This window comes from Cladophialophora carrionii, assembly GCF_000365165.1.
Source record: "Cladophialophora carrionii CBS 160.54 unplaced genomic scaffold supercont1.6, whole genome shotgun sequence".
NCBI classification, from domain to species: Eukaryota; Fungi; Ascomycota; class Eurotiomycetes; order Chaetothyriales; family Herpotrichiellaceae; genus Cladophialophora; species Cladophialophora carrionii.
The window spans coordinates 1,233,321-1,255,064 of record NW_008481831.1 but is presented as its reverse complement, the minus strand read 5'-3'; the positions used below and the strand labels follow the sequence as shown (position 1 = coordinate 1,255,064).

Sequence of the window (21,744 nt, the reverse complement as noted above, 5' to 3'; positions counted from 1 at the left end):
CATGGTTCGACCCTTCCTTCGCTCTCGCTCAAGATCAAGAGGACTGTCCGTTTTCCAACAGTCGAACGGCAATTTGCAAAAGGTTGTCTCTCACGCCTTTGACTTCTTGCCTTTCCGCTGTTTCTTTCTCTTCCCGCCAGTCTTCCGACTTTCCTCGTTCCCTTCTAGGTCTGCTTGCGCAAACGGTCTCTTGTCATTTTGCTTTTGTTCTTCTTGTGCGACTGCAGGTGTTGCGAAAGCTTCAGACTTGGTTTCGTGGTTCTCCTTCCGCTTCTTGTTCTTGGTAACGTTCCCACCTTCCGTAGACTCGTCGCTCTGTCGCTTCCGTTTCTTGTTGGCTTTGGCCATCTTCTTCTCTTCCCTGGCCTTGGCTCTTGCTTCCACTGCTTTCACAAAGTCGTCGTCGTCACCATCGGCTTCCCGCATGTCTTCGACCTGCTCGTCCTCCGCTGTAGGTGGAGTTGTGACTTTGCGCTCGTGGTTCTTCTTAGGTCTCTTTCGCTCTGGCTCTTCTGCGCTCCCCTGCTCGGCTCGCAGTGGCCGATCCGCTTCAATCTTTCGCTTCGGGTTCTCTTTCGTCTTCTCCTTCCCGAATTTCTCTTTGTAGAGCTGTTCAATTGGCGTGGGATTAGGGTCGATAGTAAAGAAGCCGCTCGGGTCGGGCACCGCGTTTACAGACTTTTGCGACTTCGGCTTCTTGGTCGGACGGATGGGGATAGTCGGGGCCTCTGTTTCCAGAGCCTTCGAGTCCTCCGTGATGACCTGCTCCTCTCGCTTCGTCACTTCTTGCAACGACTCTGTTGACTGTTTGAATGTTGCGATCGACTTCTCCGTGATGTTGAGACGTCCCAGAATCAATGAACGTGTCGCGCTCTTGTCATCGCAGAGTTTCCGCATCTCGACGAGTAACGATGCATGAGTATCGAGTAAGGCCACGATTGAGTTGTGTTGGTCGAGGAACTGAAACCATTGTGAGCGTTGCGCAAGCGCATGTATGCAGGATTTCGACTTACTGTTTCCCATGTCTTGTCGCCTATCTCAATAGCCATATTGTCAAGCACTCAATCGAACAGGGAAGACTGAGTGTATATCGAGATCGGAAACGGAGGGTGCACTCGACAATTCTATGCGCAATTGGAGAAGAATTTGTCCCGCAAACGGCGAGGCTGTGAACGATCTCCGAATAGTGGCATCAGTGGCAAGGCTGTGGCAGCTACACTTCACCGTACAATGCTTGGCCCCTGCCTTGAATACACTACGGTGAATTTTGCGGCCTCTCCTGGACAATCACCTTACTACACAGACGCCCCTCCCTTCACTAATCTACATCAATGTCCGATTGCTCAGGGGTATATTCATAGGCAAGCACGTCGCTCACAAGAAGAACGCAAGAGACAATGCTACCTGCTGCAGGAATGGTTGGTACATTTCATTTTGCGCTAGAGAAGGTGGCCAGGGCGTGATTGATAGACTGCCATGGAATCAACACCCCCCAAGCCATGGCGAGACCACGAGGTGAACATGATAGGATGAAGGCTGACTGTGAACTTCCATAGAGGACTGTGCTCTGCTCCCCAGAAGACTCCAAGTGAGCCCGTACTCTTGTTACTTTGAGAGCCCGTCTCACAGAGCCCCTTTGTGAATCGCGGTTTGCATTGAAGAAGAGATCACACAAGTCCAGGCTGGATGAAGGCTCTCTGTGAACTCATGTCGACATTCCAACCTGCGATTGAAGAGGGACTCAAGTTCAGCTTCTGTTCTTTTGGGTGTCAGAACCCACACCCCAGCAGCCCGTCCTTGGGTCAACTCTGCTGGCTACAGCGGGTGTGCCAGCATTGAATCCTCTCCCCTCCGAATGCCCTCTCGCATGAACACGACAAGACGAGGTAAAAGTGGTTTCTCCTACGAATTCGTTGCTGGTCTCGCACGACGACGTCGAGCTGAGAGGCTGCTCATGAGCTCTGACCGCGCCCTCGAGCAGCTTCTCTTGCGTCACTCTCGACCGGTCACAATGGGTGTGGCAGCATTCCTTTCCTGGCCCTATTGAAGCTTCACACTTGACACGAATATGCAATGAGTTGCCATTGTGCGGCAGCTATTGAGTCAGCGGCGATTGCCGCCACTATTGTCGTCGGTCTTGCCCTCAAGTCAATGCCAACTGTTACCCACCTTCAGACTCTGCAATTCTCAATGGGTTCCTTCCTCAATGGGCCTCCCCCTTCCTCTGGAACTCGGCTTCGTCGACCTCTTTGCTATTATTCTTCACTCTTGTCCTATCTCTCCTCTTCTTCTCTTCTTCACACTTCGCTTGCACAACTCCCCTGCTGTTAGCATCTCCTCCCTCTTATCATCCATCCAGCACTGCATCTTGGTTGCTCATTCTCATCTCCCCGTTGGCCGCTCTATTCATTGAGCTTCATCTCCATTTCTACACCCAGAAAACCAAGCAGAAAGACGTGGCAGCAAGCTGTTCTTGTGCCAATACTCTGCGGGTGGGTACATCCAGCAGCTCCGTTCTCTCGACGGCTACCATTCCTTCTGCCAGAAGCATACTGACACCGAGCTCTAGAGACCGGCAACATGTCTGAGAAACCTACGAGTCAAACGGCCTCGAGCAATGCCTATGCCGTCTACCCTCAGACGCGAATGCCCTACACTGGAGCTGGCTACCAACAGTACAGTGGAGGTAAGAGCTGGAGTCACAGCCACTGTCACGAGCTTCTTTCTCACCATTTCACAGGCATGACCATGACCAATTCCAACCCTCTCGCCAGCATGCAGAACCTCAAGGCCACCTTGCCATCCTCTGGATCCGCGGACAATGACATGAATGCTGTCAATCGTCAAGGCTACAACAGTCCTCTGATGGTCTTGCCATCGGGTCAGACTGTGCCGCTCACCAACTATTACGCTCAGACCCAGACCTCGGCTGGAGATGCCACTTCACAAATGCCTTATGTCCCCACTGGCATGTTCCCAAACTTCATTGGCAATACAAGCATGGCTCCCAGCACCCTTGCAGGCTACGGCTGGCCATATGGAATGACTCCCAACCTTGCCGGATTTGACCCAGCTCGTCGAGGCTCTTGGTCTTCTGAAGACAACGCCGCCAACAACCAAGCTGCGGCACTTCAAGTTCACTCGGACTACTACAACATGCCCGTCCCATACATGGCCACTGGTGCTTCAGCCAGCCAGCACTATATTGCCGGCCCCATCCAACCCATGAAGTGTCAAGACAACAAGTCATATGAAATGGTTAACCTTGACGAGCTTGTCAATCGAGATCCACCCATTCCGCGCGCTGTGCCCGCTCTCTGGACAAACCAAGAAGAGCTCAGCCTGGCCAAATGTCTCCAGAATCCTGAAGGCATCACCAACGTCTACATCCGTGGCTTCATGCCTGAGACTACCGATGAAGACCTTCACCGCTGGGCTTCCCGATTTGGCGAGATTGAATCATGCAAGGCCATCATTGAGCAAGACACTGGCAAATGCAAAGGGTATGCTCGCTTCCGCAGCCCCCATTGACCTTGTCCATCACACTGACATCTTCCAGCTTTGGCTTCGTCATGTACTACTCTCCTGCTGCCGCTGAGAATTGTATCCGTGGTTTCTTTCATCTCGGTTTCCAGGCCAGCTATGCCCAGAAATCCCGCAACTCTCGACTGAAGGATCTTGAAGATAGAAACTCCACTAACATCTACTGCACCGGAGTCCCCATTGAGTGGAATGAATCGGTTCGTGCCTTCTTTTCCTTCCTGTGACCCCGACTGACATCGTGCTTCAGGACCTAGCCAAACACTTTGCTCCATACATTGCCGTCTCCACCAAGATTTGCCGTGATGCTCCATCCGGTGTCAGCAAAGAAGTCGGCTTTGCCAGGTATGAAGGCATGTTCTCATCTTCAGCTTCTCATTGCTGACCCTTGCAGGTTCGAGTCCCGTGAGGTCGCCGAGCGTGTTATCCGAGAGTTCCACTCTGTCCTCAACGAATGTGACAACGTCAAGCTGTTCCTCCGGTTCGCCGACACCAAGGCTCAGAAGCAACTCAAGCAGCAGAGTCAAGAACGTCGCACCTGGCGAAGCCGCGAGTACAGCTTCTCCGTCGAACACACTCCATCTCCAACTTTGTCTCGCTTGCAGAACATGAACAATCACATCAGTCCGAATGGCAGCTACCAGTCACCTGCTGGTGGCTTCACTCCAGCGACGTCAGTCTCTCCGCCGTAAGTCTGGCCTTACTGCTGTCTTCAAATCTTTTGCCAAGTCATATTCACTGACTTCTCTGCCTACAGTGAGCTGCAAGGTGTCACCAACAACAACAAGCCTGTCAACCAGCCCATCCGCAGTTCCTCTACTGCTTGGCCAATGCAAGGCGGGCTGCAGTCAATCACCAACACCAACACCGCCACAGTTCGAACCCACCCTACTGGTACTGCTGCCCCTCATCCCTACATCGAGGTGCCGCCCAAGGCTACTGCCACCATTGCAACTGTTCCCGACCATGGTGACGCCAACAAGAGCACGAAGACCCCTAGTCCCGAAAAGGTCACCATCAAGGTCGAGCCAGCCAGTGGCAAGGAGAACTACATCGCTGCCACTCCCCAGTCCAGCAAGTAAGCTTCGCCACCCCAACGTTGCCCAAGAACATCATTCCAGCATGCACGTATTACCTCAGGTGTGCATCTTGTTCTTGGTCTGCTGGTACTAGTCCATCTTGTTTTCTTTTGTTTCTCCCCGTCTTGAGCATGCACTGTCATCAGCTGGATGGCCATGCATTCTGTCAGCACCAGCACCGGCGAATCGACATATGGACATCAGACCCGATCATTATCCATGTACGGCAAGACATCGATACTTGTGCATTGATGACATGGCGACATCATCATGGGAATATGTTGATATGACAGGTGTGAGAAGAAGAGCTGGAAGAAATATTCACGCAGGTCTTGCAGGTATTACTGAAACATGTACTTAGTTGAGAGGTCGATCTCAAATGTATCAAAGTTATCTCCACTCGAATCTGCTTTGTTACCCGTGCCTGTATTCTTTTGTCCTTCAGTGAACGGGCGTGGCATCTTAGACCAGATCATGAGCGTAACATAGTCCATCGGGAAAAGACCAGTGTGAGCCCCTGCCGCTGACAAGACATACAATGTGGTCAAAGGCCGGTGGCTCGAGTTGTCAAATGCCTTTGCTGCTGCCGAGCTACGTAGCAGCCGGGGGATGTTGGTTGATAAGGCTGCGCAGAAAGGGGCGGCGATACTCCGTACAGTCACCCACATACCTCTTCCTAGGTAGGTAATGACCAATTCGAGATTGAACGGGCAATTGTTGAAGGTGTACGACGGATGGGCTGAGTGACATCAAAGGTCAATCAATCACTCTGCGCGAGGACATATACGGGTACTAACTAGTATGGGTACTGGCGATGGTACTACCTCTTTGTTCCCCGTCCTTCGCCCTTCGCTCTCCGCGTTGTTCTCTATTGTTCGGTTCAAACACAGAACTGCAGGCCTGGCATTCTCAGAAGAGCCCTTGGATCGGCTGGTGTAAGTGCGTAAGTGAGTTAAGTGACAAATGTGAATAGCTATGCAATGCAGTACGGTGTCTTGAGAACCCATTGTCATGTCGCGTCAGCACGTTCGAAGTGAGCGGTGCGAACTATGGACTTCTTAAATCACTAGCTCACCCCTTGTCTCGTCGATTTTCTCTTCTGTTCACAAGATCCCCTTTCAAGCCCTTCCTTGCATGGGGCCGCTTAAAATGTGTGCCAAAAGTCCATCATTTGGGAGCCTGTCTTGACCACTTCTGCGCCGTCGCATTCTATACTTCGACCTCGGTGTCTGTGGCCTTGTCCATGCTGCCTGACGGCACAGGACTGGGTGTTTGCTCCTTCGATCCCATATCCGACCTTGATCCCTCTTCCTCTCCGCGTGTGGTCACCAGATAATCGTCGTCTCTCGCCATCGGCCAGCTGTTACCCGTCCCAAGCACGGCATCCCAATCCAATTGCTCGGGGAACCACTTGTCCCGTCTCGTCGTGCCTTTGTCCCCGCCTTCCATTGCTGCTCGGCTTGCTCTCGTGCGTCGTTGTCGTTTGGTCGGCCCGGTTTGGCTGACACCGTGCAGTTCATTGCGGAGGTATTCGAGGTGTTTGTCATGGGAGACGATGCAGCGGATATATGGCGCTACTTCGGTGATGACAGACACGGCTGACGGGTTGTCGAGCGAGGGAGATTTGCGGCCAAGGCCTGTCGGGAGTCCGATTCGAGATTCTTCGAGAAGGGGCTCGAGTGTTGAGGCAATAGTGGTGCGCGTGAGTTTAGAGCGGCTGGAAGGGAGCTGATTGAGGTACAAGCGTACCACTTCGTCCCTTGGGACTGGTGGTGTGTTGTGGGCGGAAGTGGATAGGCTCTTAATCACGCCTGCCAGGAGAGGCGCCGTGCGGTCATCGAAGAGATCCATGGCACTCTTGGCGTCGGAGAGGATGGCCGCGTCAGTCAATGTCTGGGTAGGCGTAGTCTCCGCGTCAAAGGGGTAGATATCTTCCTCGACCCAGTCTAGAGGCGAAATGCCCAGACTAGCCTGAGTGAAGCGGATCAGATCCTCTGTGTCTTCAATCTGTTCTGGCAGCAGGTCAAGTCCGCTGATATATGTATCTTGGCTGATAATTCGAGTTATCGCCCCGTCGAAGCCAGACCTCTGCCTGTCTTGATATGATAGCATCCAGTCAAGTCCTCCTTGTAGAGAGCCGACTGTCATCTGGCACCAGAGATTGAGCTCTGTGATCGCCGCACGTAGATCTTGGCCTTTGGTCAGATAGAGGTTCTTTAACGCCTCTTTGCTCAGGAGATGTCCCTCGGCTGCGGCGATGTGTCCGAGATGTTGTATAGCTAGGTCCATCTCGGGACGACCGTAGCGCAATACCGTGAAGAGGTCAAGCTCGTCACGCGGTACAGACTCGATGTCGTTGCAAGTAAGGATGACTGGTCTTTTCGAGGTTTTAATCAGCCAGATGACATGACTCCAGAAGCCTTTGTCTTCCTCAAACAAAATGTCGACTTCCTCGAATAAGATCAGAGACTGCTTCTGCGACTTAACTCGCGAATCCTTGCTCTCTTTCGGACCAGGCAGCTTTTGCTGCTTCCCGTTCTTAGCAGCTCCGGCGTTCATAAAAGCTGCCATAGTCTTCTGGTTTATAGGCGGAGGCTCATGGATGAAGCGTGTTTCATCGTCGATAGAGATACTGGATTCTCTACTCAGTGGGCTGCTCTGCTGCACAAGATGGTTGTGTGTCATGTCTCCCACCTTATCCTGGATATCCCTGGCACTTCGCCGCATGCCCGGATTGATCTCAAAGACCTCGAAACCCAGTTGCAATGCAACCGCGAATATGGATGCTGTCTTTCCGGAGCCGGGTGGTCCTACCAGCAGGATGGCGTTCTTTCCGTTCGCGGTTGATCGAGCATCATCGTCGTCAGATTCTGCAATGAAGTCTTCCATTTCTTCAGACTTTCTCTTTCGGCGCAGTTTTTTGGCCACGGATGGGTTTGCCTTCTGTGATCCGCCAGTCTGGACTTGATGAACTCGCAGACTGTTCAACCAGTCATGCAATACCTTGCTCTGACTCTCCAGTACATCTTGCCAACGAGCCGGGGCATATTCATGGGACCATATCTGAGGTCCTGCGGCCGTACCCTTGTCGAAGCAACTTGGCGTTGATTGAATGCGTGTTCTCAAGGATATAAGTGGATTTGGATAAGGCTTTTGGTTGTTGCATGTCTCGAGTAGCGAATCCACCGTTTCAGAGAAGAATTTACCGCTCATAACTCTTCGTCTGGGCATGTGAAGGTTGGAGGTTCCGGCGTCGGACACTGCACTCCGAGAGAAGTTCCAAAGGATGTCTTCTTCAGGTCTAACGCGGAGGGCATTATGCTTCAGCTTGGAAGAACTTCTTGAGGCTGGAGCGCTTGTTGGGAGCAGAGTTTGTGATGAATGACCGGGTCGGACGTGCTGTAGCGAAGCCGGAGGCCAAATTGAAGGCAGCAAGGAAGCGATTTGTTTCGAAAGCTTCCCGGATCCGAACACGATGTCTTTCCACGGCTTTGATGCCTTCGGGATTGGCCTGGTGCCGGTCTCATCATCAGAGGTGATTATCACAGATGACGATTCGCTCTTTAGATCAGATTGCTGCTTTTGCGTCTTGACTGCAGTCTTCCCAAGAAAGAAAGGATGAGTCGTCTTTGCTGCGGCAGGCTTGCTCGCTGCCTCGGTCGCGCGCTGCGCTTCGATTTCAGTGTTGAACCTTGTATGTTTGCTCGACAATATCTCGTCGATCCTAGCGCCCGAGTCTGGAGCAGTATAAGGCAAAGAAACACGCAGCGAGGAGACGAATCTTCCGTTCTTCATCTCAACTTTCTTAGATGCCTTTGCCGGCTTTTTTGATCCGTTCGTCTCACTGTCCTGTTGGACAGTTCCAGATCGAGGTGGTTTCTTGGGTGAAAAGCTGAGTTTTCCATGCTCGCTTCGTAGCTTCTTGTTGCTCGGCGTGGAAGAAGGCTTGATGCGCTTCAGCGGAGGGTCATCCATGGCACCATCAGTTTGCGGAAGTTGATCAAGAAGAGGTTGATGAGAGTCGATCTCATTTGTAGTTGATGAAGCGTTCAAAGAAGGGTGAGGTGAATATGGCGGTTCGGACATAGTCTCACGCGACTTCGACACCTCGCTCTCCTTTATCTGAGGAGGGTAGTGGCACATAGAAATTTGATTCTCGAATTCATCTTGTTGTGGCTCAACCAAAGTTCTGGCTGCATCTTGAAGTTGTTCATGCGACGTCGACTGAGGCGTATTTGCTGTGTCAAGCCCTGATGATACCGGTTCCACAGATACTCTCCGCCTCTTCACTCTCATATTCTCGCGTTCCAGGTCATCTCCTTCAATCACACTCCAGCGACTTCCCGGTTGTGTGTTGGCCACGCCTGAGGCTGACTGGTCCGCAAGGTTGGATCTATCTGCGCGCGAGTCGGTGGTAGCGTCGGTGTGCGCGGAGTGCAACACCTCATCCTCGCTGATTCCGTCTAATCCTACGCCGACAGTTGAGGGAGATGGAATGTCCTCAGGTTTAACTGTCATGTGTGTTGTCAGCATGGCTGCTGGTTGGCCGATGCAGATCACTAACCTTTCCTGAAGAACGGATGCATACCCCCTGGTGCAGTGCCATAGTCTAGCACTGTCGCCATTCACCCTGGTGTCATGCGTTGACGGAGCCGTCCCACCCTGCAGTTTGGACTCTGGCTCAGGCGGTCCATACGTTGTAAGCAAGTAGGCGAGAGAGAAGATAAGCGCCAGGTTCTTCAGTCTGAACTGTCGCCTGGTTGGTGTCGATGTGTGGTTGCAGTGAGACTGCGCGTGGTCATGTCGAAGTGAGTTCTGAACAAAACGCGTCAGTGACGCGATGGGCTTTGACATGCCCGGTCGATGGAGGCTCTGCAGTAGGCATCGCTGATAGGCTTCTTTAGGCGGAAGATCGACCGCTAAGCGGCCCTGGGATGGTGCCCAGATCTGGGAAGGTGTAAGCGAGGCTTAACTGTGCGTGGTCAGCACTCCGCATTTGTGTCTCTAACGAACTTTTTGCGCTTCCTGACTTTTTGGCGACGACAATATATGCGAAGTGCAACGCACGAACCTGCTAACACTCCATGTATTGCAATGGATGTTTCAGCTCCCACCTTTCTGGCTAGATTGCCGCGACCTAGCAGGCCAGATGGAATCTATTTTGGGGCGGTTCACGGTTTGCGCAACGGGCTGAAAAAGCGGAGGAAAGAAATTTGTGCAGCCGTTGATGGCGACTCTGTCGGCCTTTATGAGGTAACAATCCTCTGGTAGCGCTCATCTGGGACGGCACTAACAGTTTACCAGATTGAGAATGGCAATATCCTTGCTTCCTTCCCTGTGCCGCCTTCTTCACGTTTCCTGGGGCCACCGTGCTCAATCCGCGAGAAAACGGATGGACTAAACTCTCGGTGGACGTACTGCGCTATAAAGAGGGACTCGCTACGAGTCGAGGCTTTTCAGACATCAGGCGACGACTTAACACGCCCAACGTTCTTCGCGAGCGCACCCTTGCAACATCAAGATAGTCCTGTTACGCTTCTCGACGTTCATCAGGGAAGCAGAGGCAAACAGGTCCTAACCGTGCAGCAAAATGGCGATATCACAATCTTCTCCGGAGACCTGCAGACTATATCATCCGGGATGTCACTGGTTTCACAGCACGAAAAGAGTATCAGAGCCTTGGCTATCCAGAATGTCACACTTCCAGAGGCACAGAAAACCATTTTAAAGCAAAGACCCGATATCGCTACTACTGTTGCGCCGGATGCTTCATGTCTAGCAGTTGCTTACGTTCAGAGTGTACAAGGCGGCGCTGTCGATACCTGCTGCTATGGCGTTTGGGCTATCGACGCTGTTGAACAAAAACCTGCATCTAGTGGGAGGTTTTTACATCCATTGTTCGAGCATGAAATCTCTTTGGGGGTAAACAGACCTATTGTCCTCAAAGACAGCTCTTGCACATTTGACCCGAGAGCGACACACCTCTCTGTACGCGCAGGACATAAGTTCATATCATACGACTTGACAGGCTTGGTACCGTCGTTGGCTTCAACATTACACATTGGGTCCAACGGTCCTCACGGCATCATGGCCATCTCGCCAGCATTTGCTATTTGCTGGCGTGATGAGTCTTTGCAGCTCTACGACCTCAAGTACCAGTCAGTGCAGGCTCAGAAGGATACAAAGCAAGCTAATCTCAAGCGCAAACTCAATACTCCCCACGAAGGCGGTGGTCATCTCGAATTTGTGGCGTACTATCCCCAACTGGCGCGGGTTATTGGACGAAGACGCCATCAGCTTGTGGCGATTGATATTACTGCTAGTGGCTCGAGGCGGCTGCTCGAAAAGGGAAGCAATCTTTTTCACAACATCGGACGGGGGATGAATGGTCAAGACGTGACGTTAAAACAACCAGAGAAGAAACCATCGTCAGGGCACGATAAATCGATGGTGGTCTCCTTACCTAGCGCAGACTGGGATTCCCTACGGCAACGTCTCGATCAATTAACCCTCTCTGGTGATGTTGCCGGCTTCGAAACCGCTGTGGCCGATCACATTCGGAAAAGTCACTCCGTTGACGAATTGCACAAAGCCGGTATCACTGTTCCGGACTTCAAGGTTAATTACTTAATATCCAAGATTTTCCATACAACCGTCGGCTCCAACGCTACCCACAACGCCCGAAGTACCACTCAAAAGCGCGTGCAGATTCAGTTCTACTCGCCCAGACTTATCTCATGGATCTCGAGTCAAGGTTTGCTCTCCAGCCGACGTGTTGAAAGGGCACTTGAGAGCATCTCATTCGATGCCGGCCAAAACCTAGGTGCCCATGCCATAGCGCAGGCGCTCCTCGATGCGGATCCATCCTGTGACTTACTAATCAGTTGCATTGAGGACGGCTTTAGTCCGTATGTGGAGGAACAAGCAGCTGTAGTTCAGCTGTTGATTCAACGAGCTCTGGCCTCGTTGTCCGAAACAGCCACTGCAGAGGCGAAACCGCAAGCAAAGGACACAATGGATCTTGACTTAGTCTCTGATACCCCAGAGATCCAGGTGCAGTCGTTGTCCGCCACGTCCGCGGAGAACCCTTGGCTACCCATCCCGGTGCAAGGAGCGTTGATCGCGGCTCTGAACAGGTTCGGCACGGCGGCGGGCTCGACCATATCCACAAACCTGAAGGCCTTGCTCTCACAGAGAGAAGTCTTGGCCTTGATTCAATTCCTACGACAGCAGTTATTCAAAGCTGGCCACACTCGATCGCTTCAGAGCCTGCCAATGACTGAGGAGAACCCGCGCACCGTCAGACTTGACGCCACGATCAAGTTGTTGTCCGCTTGTGTCGACGCCATGGGACCACTTGGATTCTTTGCTGCTTTGGATAACGAGGACTTCGTCGACACCCTCATACCAGAGCTGGTTACCGAGGTCACGAATACGAAGCAGAGCCTAGATGACGTCGCAGAACTTCGAGGCATTCTGCGTGAGGCTTTGCGCTTTCAGGAAATTGTTCAAAAACAGCGGGCGGCTGGTGCGCGCACTCGGGCTCACACGGCAAGCAATGCCTCTCAGCAGCGGCCTGGTGCTATTGTGACCGTGTACTCGGAGGCTGTTGAGGGTGAAGAAAACCTTCAAGCAGGATCCATGCTGCCTCTCAGCTTGAAGGCTCAGGATGTTGTCACTGCTGGGAAGATCAGAAAGGGTGGAGGGCAGGTCAAGCCACGGAGTATCCGACAGAAAAGGATGTTAGAGAGGAGAGCCAAGGGCGGGTATTCTTTCGAGCGACTAGTATTGTGATGTCCACCACAGTAGTAGATAGCGGTGCAAGATGGGAAATTTCCAACGCTGGATCCGATCCACTTTGTCAATCATGATGGTAAAACATCTCAGCCCGATCTGGCTGGATCATGTAGAAGCGAGATATCAAGCATCCCAACCTGGACTCGGGGCAATGCAGGAGCCTCGGGCTGTGATTGGCTATTTGCGGGGGTTCACGAGGCTAGCCTCGTTCAGGCTCCGTCGCAACTCCGTGCATGCGACAGCGACTCCAGTTCCCACCTCAGCCCTTCGCTCGCTCAGAGTTTAAGCATGCACCTGCTGTACTGATTCTCGCTGTCGCCTCTATGCATTGAGCCTAACTCAGCGTCGTTCTTCCACGCTCTCCTGCGGCCCGCACGACGACGATAGCCCCTGAGAGACCCTTGACTCGATTGCAGACGAACCAGGCCATCGACTGGGTTGACGGGGACTCGAGAACCGTCAGCTAGGCATCGGCCTGGCCCCATTCACTCGGGAGCAGAGTTGGGTCGGTCTTCAAGCCACATCCTCCCAACAGAGTGGTGAGGTGTACTGCGGACACCACCCTTGCCGTGGCGGGGCTTCGCAGTGAACGTCCAAGCGGCGCATGTCAATCACGCAAACAATGGCCTACCCCAGCGGCACGACCTATCACGCCGATTCTGATGCCGACGACGAGTATGAAAGAAGTGTCATGACCTCGCCTACCCAGGTACATACCGACTCGGAAACTTCGTCTGACCCGCCCTCGAACGAACACACCCCCACGACCTTCGATGTACCAGGGGATGACTCAGGGCTACCGAGAACAATAATAACAGAATGGACTCCGGAGGAGTGTGCACAATTCGTGTCGAGTCTGAACTTGAGGCAGTATTGCCAGGCCTTTGTCGGTAAGGCACGCCCAGGAGATATGTGTGAGGCCTCGGTCAGCTAATTGGGGGTAGAACACGGCATTGAAGGAGAAGCGCTTGTTGCTCTCAAGCATGACGAACTCAAGGAGATGGGCATTGCCAGCGTGGGGCATCGTCTTACCATCCTGAAGAATGTCTACGACATGAAGGTCAATCAAGACATTCCATTCGAACCGGACGACTATGTCCCTCCGAGTAGGCCTACTCATCCTCCCCTTGTTTGGGCATGACTGATTCTTTCTTCAGCCGCCGAGCAGAACCCTCAGCATGAAATGGCGACCAAAGAAGACATCCAGCGACTTGCCAGATCCATCCTCCGACTAAGAGACGAGCGAATAGCCCAAGCGGAAGCGCAGTTAACCAGACTGGCGGATGATTACCGCAAACTGCGGCAGGAGTTACTCCCAGTTTTCAAGATGTCCAAGGAACGCTCAGAACCGCTACCCTATGCCCCTTACCAGAACAATGCCCTCAGTCCTGAGATATACCAGCAGGACATCGTGTCTCCTCCTGTCACCACCCAACCGCCCCCCGAAAAGACCAGCCTCACACGCACGTTCTCCAAGAAACTAGGCCTCAGCTCCACGCCCAAGAACAGCTCTCCAACACACATCCCCAGTACCATACACGAGGGTAGGACTTTCAACACGGAGAACGGAGGCCTCGACCCCTCCGCCGCCGCAAGCCTTGCCTCAAACTCACTAACCGCCCAAATGTCAGGTGGCGCTTTACCTCATCCCTCTCCCGGAGTCCCTTCACCAACGTCTCCTCTACCTTACCAGCATCAACCTCTCGCCGCGCGCTCGTACCAACGAGAGGGAAGTAGTGGCATAAGTGCCATCCCGCGCTACGACGGAACAGACGACCGCGCTGTGACCATCGAGCGGGACCGTGACCCTCCCACATCTGCGAAATCAGTCTCCGCGAAGTTAAACCCCTCCAATTCCACTATATCGGGCGCGACGACTCTTGTGCCTTCGCGCGAAATGTCCGCCAGTGTGCCACCACAACTTCCATCAAGCGCAGCTGTAGGCCACACCCCTCACAACCGCGACAAAGATCCCCCTTCTGGTGGCGGAGGTGATGCTCCCTCCGTCGAGATTTTCAAATCCTTCCGGGTGGGCCTCGAAGATCCATGTTACAAAGTCCTCCCTGCCGCACTACGGAAGTACAATATACAAGCTGATTGGCGGCAATACGCGTTATACATTGTATACGGCGACCAGGAGAGATGTGTGGGGCTGGAGGAGAAACCGTTGGCGTTGTTCAAGGATCTCGATAGAGAGGGCAAGAAGCCAATGTTCATGTTGAGGAAGCTTGCCAATCCGATGGTCGGAGAGCCGGTGACGGCTGGGATCGGCATGAAGCCGCCGATACAAGCGGTTGCGCAAGGAGCTGGTGTTGGGTTAGGTGGCGGTAGTGCCGCAGCCGGGATGAGGCCGCTACCAGGTGGTGTACTATAACATTGAAAGGCGCAAGGGTTCTATTTGGATATACATTGCCGAATTAGCGACTGGGGCGAATTTAAGAATGTTAAGGGTTTTTGGTCGAAGTCAACGAGTCTCTGTTAGTGGGTGGAATTTCTGCGCCCGGGTATACTCATGCATGAACACCTGTGACACTATCTTCTGTGTACCCTTTGTCTTGATGAAGGAACTTGCCATCAGTGCCCCAAGATGCATCCTTCACCGATGTTCTTAACCCAACCGAAACGCCCAAGGATCGAGGTCCAGTTCCCGCCTGCAACGCCGTCGCTATGGTCATGATTGCTGCTCAAAGAACCCATGAATCCTCCCCAGGTTCCATCTTCTTTATTCTCGATAAGCGCCGCTTTTTCTTCTCGCCCGCCTGGAACCTTCCGGCTTTACGATTCGCCCGCCGACCTCATCGTGACGAGGCTCGTTCTGTACTGCCCCTTCCTCAACGTACACCCAACCACCCTTCTTCTTCTTCAGCGCCTTCTTTTCCGGGCTGTTATGTGCACTGGCTGCATTCTCCGTAGACTCCTAATCACTCTCGTCATCGTCATCTCGCACGGGCTCGATTACCTCGGCGATCTGCTCTTGTAGGAACTCAATGGCGAGCTCCACGGTGGCCAGCGGCACTCTCACATCTGGAAGGCCATCCGGCCCTCCGGACCATTCCTTGGACAAGGCGATGGCATTATTGCCATTATTTGCCCCACCCGATAGTGCCCCCGCTGTTGACGCATCACCTGTCCCTGCCGCAGTCGTGGCCGTGGTGGCCGTGCCATTCACCTCCTTGGTTTTGTCGGTACTGTTGGCGGACGTAGCGCTACCGCTGCCGCTCTCCTCCTTGGGTGTCTTGGCCCGACGCATGACTTCCGCCATCAACTCGGGGAACGTGTCGCATTTTCCGTTGCGGAGGAGTTCCAGCGCCAGAGCTTTGACCCGGTCGGTCCAGCCTGTGCGATTCAGAGAATCGGAGAGGAGGTTTGACAGTTCGGGAATGGCGTTGGTGTTGGCCCGCAGGTGGGCTATGAGGGCTTGGGATGTCGCTGGGGGCAGTTTGGGCGCTGAGGCTGTCAGGGAGGGTGGGCAAGGGATGGTCTTCTCGGTGGGTTCTTCCATCGTGACGGTGGTGGTGGCTGCTGACTACTAGAGTCTGAACGAGATGTGAGTTAGGTCACAAGGCTCGTGACGGAGGTGTTTTGTAGCCAGACAGGTCGGATCGGCGACAGCTACTGTCCAGCAGTGCTGAAGCGCTTGGCCAAGTGTGACAAATTAGTGTACGTAGTTAATACAGTCTGGAGATGCTGAAGGAGAGTGGTGGACTTTCTGGTAGCCGTGCTTGAACGGAGTACGTGAAGGCAGTAGGACGGAACACAATCTTGTATTTATCCCGCTGTCCACAAGTGGCACGTGCGGAGAAATATTGGACAGCGGAGCAAAAAGACTCTGGGTAGCGAACCCATGCACCGAGCCACGGGCAATGGGCCCGAGCACTGAGTATTGCTGGCTGAGTTCGACTGTATGCTCATTGACCGTCATGGTCGTGGTCATGGCGGACTCCAATAGCGTCATACACGGTAAGCGGCAAACATAAAGTGAACCGCAAAACACGGTCAGTACTGTACGTGGATCACGCAAGGCTTTATTTCAGCCTCGCCACGCTTGCACAGAGAAGACAAGCAACGGGAAGTTGCACCTTGTATGTGTCAGGGGCGAGGTCAAGGAAGGAAAAACGTGGCTTCGTGTTGCCACTTGGGTAAACCGGTGTGCGTACTCCGTACTGAGTAGCCATAGAGGACAGCGACTACAAATTGAGTGGTTCTTACCACAAGCTTCGATATCGTTCTTTGGACGCAGGCTGCAGGCGGCGACGTATGTGACGAATGACCGTCATTTGAAATTGGCCAAGACTGTTGTTTCTCCTGCGCTTCACGTTGACTTCACCATCACTGTCGTCGAGGACCTTCACTTTCCATTGCCATCTCTCACCGTCTCGAGGTTCTCGCTCCTATAAGAGAAGTCCTTGTTCATTGATTTGTCCCCTCTCCATTTAATTTATCCCTCTCTTCCCAAACCCGCGCGTCTACCCGCAACTACATCAACGCTGCAGACACTCTTCAAATCCCAATCTTGAGCTACACCTTCGATCAGTTTCAACAGGCCGCCAAGATGTCTGCAGAACCCGATCACGTCCAAGAGAAGAAGAAGGTCAATCTACAGTATGTGCGGATATCTCAAACTTGCAGAATTCGTGGCTAACTCAAGCTATAGTGATGCCTCTGGCGCAGAAAAGAAAGAGGTGACGACGGCCTCCCAGGATCTGCATGGCGAAGAGCGCGAAACTGACTTTCCATGTAGGAGCTCGATACCTCAACAGCCATCCTGAAAAAGAAGAAGAAGCCCAACTCCTTGATGTAAGATGCAAAGCGCTCAGATGATTCTGATTCGAAGCTGACAAATGATCACAGCGTTACCGATGCCACCAACGATGACAACTCCATTATTGCTCTATCAAACAACACCATGGAGACGTTACAGCTCTTCAGGGGCGATACCGTGCTCGTCAAGGGGAAGAAGCGCAAAGATACCGTCTTGATCGTGCTCGCCGATGACGATCTTGACGATGGCAGCGCCCGCATCAACAGAGTGGTTCGCCACAACCTCAGAGTCAAGCATGGCGACATCATCACCGTCCACCCTTGCCCTGACATCAAATATGTGAGTCTTTCTCCGCTCCTAGGTGTTTGACAAGATCTGACGACAAGTCCGCAGGCCAAACGCATTGCCGTGCTACCAATCGCAGACACTGTTGAAGGCTTGACCGGGTCTCTCTTTGACGTCTTCCTTGCTCCCTACTTCCGCGAGGCCTACCGACCGGTTCGACAAGGCGATCTGTTCACAGTCCGGGCCAGCATGAGACAAGTCGAGTTCAAAGTCGTCGAGGTCGACCCTCCTGAATATGGCATTGTGGCACAAGACACCGTCATCCACTGTGAAGGCGACCCTATTCAGCGTGAAGATGAGGAGGGAAACCTCAACGAGGTCGGATACGATGATATTGGTGGCTGCAGAAAACAGATGGCTCAGATTCGAGAACTGGTCGAATTGCCACTGCGACATCCTCAGCTCTTTAAGTCTATCGGTATTAAGCCCCCTCGTGGCATCCTTATGTTCGGTCCTCCTGGTACTGGTAAGACACTCATGGCTCGAGCCGTTGCCAACGAAACCGGGGCCTTCTTCTTCCTGATCAATGGTCCCGAGATCATGTCCAAAATGGCAGGTGAATCAGAGTCCAACCTTCGAAAGGCTTTTGAGGAGGCCGAGAAGAACTCGCCGGCCATCATCTTCATCGACGAAATTGATTCTATTGCACCCAAGCGAGAGAAGACCAATGGCGAGGTTGAACGACGTGTCGTCTCCCAGCTGCTTACTCTCATGGACGGCATGAAGGCTCGCTCCAATGTCGTTGTTATGGCCGCCACCAACCGACCCAACTCCATCGATCCAGCCCTGCGACGATTTGGTCGTTTTGATCGAGAAGTCGACATTGGCATTCCAGATCCGACCGGCCGTCTTGAGATTCTTCAGATTCACACCAAGAACATGAAACTGGCAGAAGACGTCGATCTTGAATCCATCGCTGCCGAGACTCACGGCTATGTTGGCTCCGATATTGCATCTCTCTGCTCCGAGGCTGCCATGCAGCAGATTCGGGAGAAGATGGATCTGATTGATCTTGACGAAGACACCATCGATGCCGAAGTCTTGGATTCACTGGGTGTTACCATGGAAAACTTCCGGTTCGCTCTGGGCGTTTCCAACCCGTCTGCGCTCCGCGAAGTTGCAGTTGTGGAGGTTCCCAACGTCCGCTGGGACGATATTGGCGGTCTCGAGAATGTCAAGCGCGAACTTATCGAATCCGTCCAATATCCTGTCGACCACCCGGAGAAGTTCCTCAAATTCGGCCTTTCACCCTCCAGAGGTGTCTTGTTCTATGGACCCCCTGGTACTGGTAAGACTATGCTTGCCAAGGCTGTGGCCAACGAGTGTGCAGCAAACTTCATCTCTGTCAAGGGTCCTGAGCTTCTGAGCATGTGGTTCGGCGAATCTGAGTCCAACATTCGAGATATCTTTGACAAGGCCCGTGCCGCTGCACCTTGCGTGGTCTTCCTTGACGAACTTGATTCTATCGCCAAATCTCGTGGTGGCTCTGTCGGTGATGCTGGTGGTGCATCTGACCGTGTCGTCAACCAGCTTCTCACAGAAATGGACGGTATGACCTCGAAGAAGAACGTGTTCGTCATCGGCGCCACCAACCGACCTGAGCAGCTCGACAACGCTCTTTGCCGACCTGGTCGTCTCGACACCTTGGTCTATGTACCACTCCCAGATGAAGCTTCGCGTGAAGGCATCTTGAAGGCACAGCTTCGCAAGACGCCTGTCGCTGCAGACGTTGATCTCAAGTTTATCGCCAGCAAAACCCACGGCTTCTCCGGCGCCGATTTGGGCTTTGTCACCCAACGCGCTGTCAAATTGGCCATCAAGGAGTCGATCGCTGCCGACATTGAGAGACAGAAAGAGCGAGAAGCAGCTGGTGAAGGTGCCATGGACATGGATGACGCTGCTGAAGACCCTGTGCCTGAGTTGACACGACGACATTTCGAAGAGGCCATGTCCGCTGCGCGACGATCAGTCAGCGACGTGGAGATTCGACGCTACGAAGCCTTTGCTCAGGCGATGAAGCAGAGTGGTGGCAGCGCGTTCTTCAAGTTCCCCCAGGCTGGCCAGGATGCCGAAAGTGCCAATGGCAATGGTTTCGGTGATGCTGGCAATGACGACAGCTTGTACGATTAAACGGGGGGACTTGAGATTGGCTGGTGGATGGACATACGGCTGCTTGAACAAGAAGCATTGTCCCACATGATGAACGGCGTTGAGAATCACATGGACACGGAGGCAGCAAGGAAGCTATGGTTTGAACAACCGGAACGGCGACTGTAGTGGCGAGGCCCTGAAATGTCCCTCAGACCATCGGCCAGCCGTGCAGATTTGTATTCTACCTTCTACTTAGAGACATGATGCTGCAAGGGGAAATAATAGAATGGTTGACTTGAGACTTGCCCACCGATCACAGTATCACAGTAATTTTCTTTTACCTAGTCGTACTCGTATGGAGGGATGGTATGAGTCGCCACTGTTTGCTTACGCAGCATGGTGGATGCGTTGCAGCCTTGTGCAAGATGATGCAAACACTAGAGAGTCGCTGTTCCGGGCCTGCCGCCGCCCCGTTCATCTCTCTTTCTCCATCGTGTTTAATTTCCGATTCCACCGCCGTCAAAGATTCCTTTGTTCTCCCTCTTGTTCTGAAAGTATTTCCTCCCTGACGAGCAACTGTATTGATTATGGCGAACTATGGGATATCGGCGCGTCTGCTGCGCCTGGCGTGGCCGAAGGTAAGATAATACTGTCACATCCCCATTGCTCCTTGATGTTGACTTGAGCACCAGCGATTTTTGTACACCATGACCCTTTCGACGGGCGCCAGCCTGATCACCCTCTCGATGCTGGTCAACAAGCTCGCCGGGCTCTACGGCATCCTCGCCCTCTTCACCGGCTACCACCTCTCGCCCTTTCAGCTGAGCATGTACATCTACTCGACCCTTGCCCTCATCCTAACCGCCTACCTCGCACGTCACATCCGCAAGCAATCGCCGCTCCAATGCCTCGCACTCGCTTGGTTCTACGTCCTCGACAGTATCATCAACGCGGCATATACCGCCATCTTTGCCGCGACGTGGTTTTTGGTCCTTGCGCAGCACGATGCAGGGACGTCAGACAAGAAAGGGCCCGGCGCATCTACAATGGACGATACAAGCGGCTTTACGGATCCTCAACTCAACGTCTCCAGAGTTGAAGTCGTGGCTACACCACAGCCTCCCCTGGCAGGATCGGGACAAGATGCCGTTGCGGCAGGTGTTGCGGCGGGCGGCCCAGCGGGAAGCGGCAGCAATGGCGCCCTTCAGTCAGCCATCCTGGACAGCCAGAATATGAACTCCATTGGCGTAATTATTGCCATGTGGACGATTCGCGCCTATTTCTGCCTCATCATGCTTGCTTGGGCGCGCATGGTGATCCGACAGCACATTGCCTACTCTGGCTCCAAGACCGGCGTCGACTACACTGCTGCCTCGGCGGACCCTCAAATTGCCGAGAACCCCTTTGCCGAGTCCAAACCCCAGGGTCAGGGCTGGCAAGGCAAACTAGGCAGGATCCTGATCGCCATCGGAAGAAGCTACTGGCTAGGCAGTGACGAGGACGATAGCTGGATGTACGGCATGGGCGGCAAATTCAGAAAGAGTGGTGTTGCGGGCGAGGAGGGCGGGTTCATGCTCAACAATATTGAGAGCGGACCGACGGAACGGGAGAGGCGACGACGGTCGGGCACCGGACCACCTGTGCCAGCCGCGGGGGTTGTCCCTGGGGTGCCGGTCGTGGGAGGGGACAAGATGACCTTGCAGATTCCACAGGCGAATAACTTGTGAGGAGAGAGATGGGGAGCTGCTGGGCAGACGGAGAAGTCACGAGGGCTGCGCTTTGTGGAAAGACCCGGACTGTGAGGTCTACATTACGGAGTAGAGGCTGGGAAGAGCACGATCACGAGACAAGCATTCACATCGGTATCGGCGTTGTAGGTTATGCGAAGGATGGATAGCATTATCCTTGGCCGGAAGCGGGTTTCGTTACGATCCCAGGGAAGAGCCTAGTACCGAAGGAAGCATATATGGAATTACTCTATGGAGTGTAAGAGAATATAATGATGATTGAACGCTAGCAGAAGTGGTTTGTCAAGTCTGCGAGGCCTCAGATGTTTCGGTTCTGCTATGCTCAGTACTCTCCTGCATCTTCACCCAACTTGGACGTACATCAGCTTGGACAGTCTCTACA

The 21,744-nt window shown here is 53.3% G+C and overlaps 8 protein-coding genes across 8 annotated transcripts; 5 read left to right on the top strand and 3 right to left on the bottom strand.

The window, feature by feature from the left end:
* Nucleotides 1–90: 90 nt before the first annotated feature.
* G647_07415 (uncharacterized protein) lies at nucleotides 91–1,049 on the bottom strand (the record flags this gene model as incomplete). The annotated part of the gene is made up of 2 exons (XM_008731730.1): nucleotides 91–960; nucleotides 1,014–1,049. The coding sequence occupies 2 exons, from the start codon at nucleotides 1,047–1,049 to the stop codon at nucleotides 91–93; spliced, it is 906 nt and encodes a 301-aa protein (XP_008729952.1).
* A 1,531-nt stretch (nucleotides 1,050–2,580) lies between these two features.
* Nucleotides 2,581–4,622, top strand: G647_07414 (uncharacterized protein; the record flags this gene model as incomplete). Its single annotated transcript, XM_008731729.1, has 5 exons — nucleotides 2,581–3,503; nucleotides 3,560–3,740; nucleotides 3,791–3,885; nucleotides 3,935–4,228; nucleotides 4,298–4,622. 5 exons carry the CDS (start codon nucleotides 2,581–2,583, stop codon nucleotides 4,620–4,622), a joined length of 1,818 nt encoding a protein of 605 aa, XP_008729951.1.
* A 1,206-nt stretch (nucleotides 4,623–5,828) lies between these two features.
* On the bottom strand, nucleotides 5,829–9,137 carry G647_07413 (uncharacterized protein; the record flags this gene model as incomplete). The annotated part of the gene is made up of 1 exon (XM_008731728.1): nucleotides 5,829–9,137. One exon carries the CDS (start codon nucleotides 9,135–9,137, stop codon nucleotides 5,829–5,831), a length of 3,309 nt encoding a protein of 1,102 aa, XP_008729950.1.
* A 576-nt stretch (nucleotides 9,138–9,713) lies between these two features.
* On the top strand, nucleotides 9,714–12,413 carry G647_07412 (uncharacterized protein; the record flags this gene model as incomplete). Its single annotated transcript, XM_008731727.1, has 2 exons — nucleotides 9,714–9,872; nucleotides 9,924–12,413. The coding sequence occupies 2 exons, from the start codon at nucleotides 9,714–9,716 to the stop codon at nucleotides 12,411–12,413; spliced, it is 2,649 nt and encodes an 882-aa protein (XP_008729949.1).
* Nucleotides 12,414–13,038: 625 nt separating this feature from the next.
* Nucleotides 13,039–14,790, top strand: G647_07411 (uncharacterized protein; the record flags this gene model as incomplete). The annotated part of the gene is made up of 3 exons (XM_008731726.1): nucleotides 13,039–13,306; nucleotides 13,361–13,522; nucleotides 13,574–14,790. The coding sequence occupies 3 exons, from the start codon at nucleotides 13,039–13,041 to the stop codon at nucleotides 14,788–14,790; spliced, it is 1,647 nt and encodes a 548-aa protein (XP_008729948.1).
* A 543-nt stretch (nucleotides 14,791–15,333) lies between these two features.
* Nucleotides 15,334–15,918, bottom strand: G647_07410 (uncharacterized protein; the record flags this gene model as incomplete). The annotated part of the gene is made up of 1 exon (XM_008731725.1): nucleotides 15,334–15,918. One exon carries the CDS (start codon nucleotides 15,916–15,918, stop codon nucleotides 15,334–15,336), a length of 585 nt encoding a protein of 194 aa, XP_008729947.1.
* A 1,050-nt stretch (nucleotides 15,919–16,968) lies between these two features.
* On the top strand, nucleotides 16,969–19,653 carry G647_07409 (cell division control protein 48; the record flags this gene model as incomplete). The annotated part of the gene is made up of 5 exons (XM_008731724.1): nucleotides 16,969–17,018; nucleotides 17,071–17,098; nucleotides 17,158–17,213; nucleotides 17,268–17,517; nucleotides 17,572–19,653. The coding sequence occupies 5 exons, from the start codon at nucleotides 16,969–16,971 to the stop codon at nucleotides 19,651–19,653; spliced, it is 2,466 nt and encodes an 821-aa protein (XP_008729946.1).
* Nucleotides 19,654–20,201: 548 nt separating this feature from the next.
* On the top strand, nucleotides 20,202–21,341 carry G647_07408 (uncharacterized protein; the record flags this gene model as incomplete). The annotated part of the gene is made up of 2 exons (XM_008731723.1): nucleotides 20,202–20,252; nucleotides 20,307–21,341. The coding sequence occupies 2 exons, from the start codon at nucleotides 20,202–20,204 to the stop codon at nucleotides 21,339–21,341; spliced, it is 1,086 nt and encodes a 361-aa protein (XP_008729945.1).
* Nucleotides 21,342–21,744: the final 403 nt, after the last annotated feature.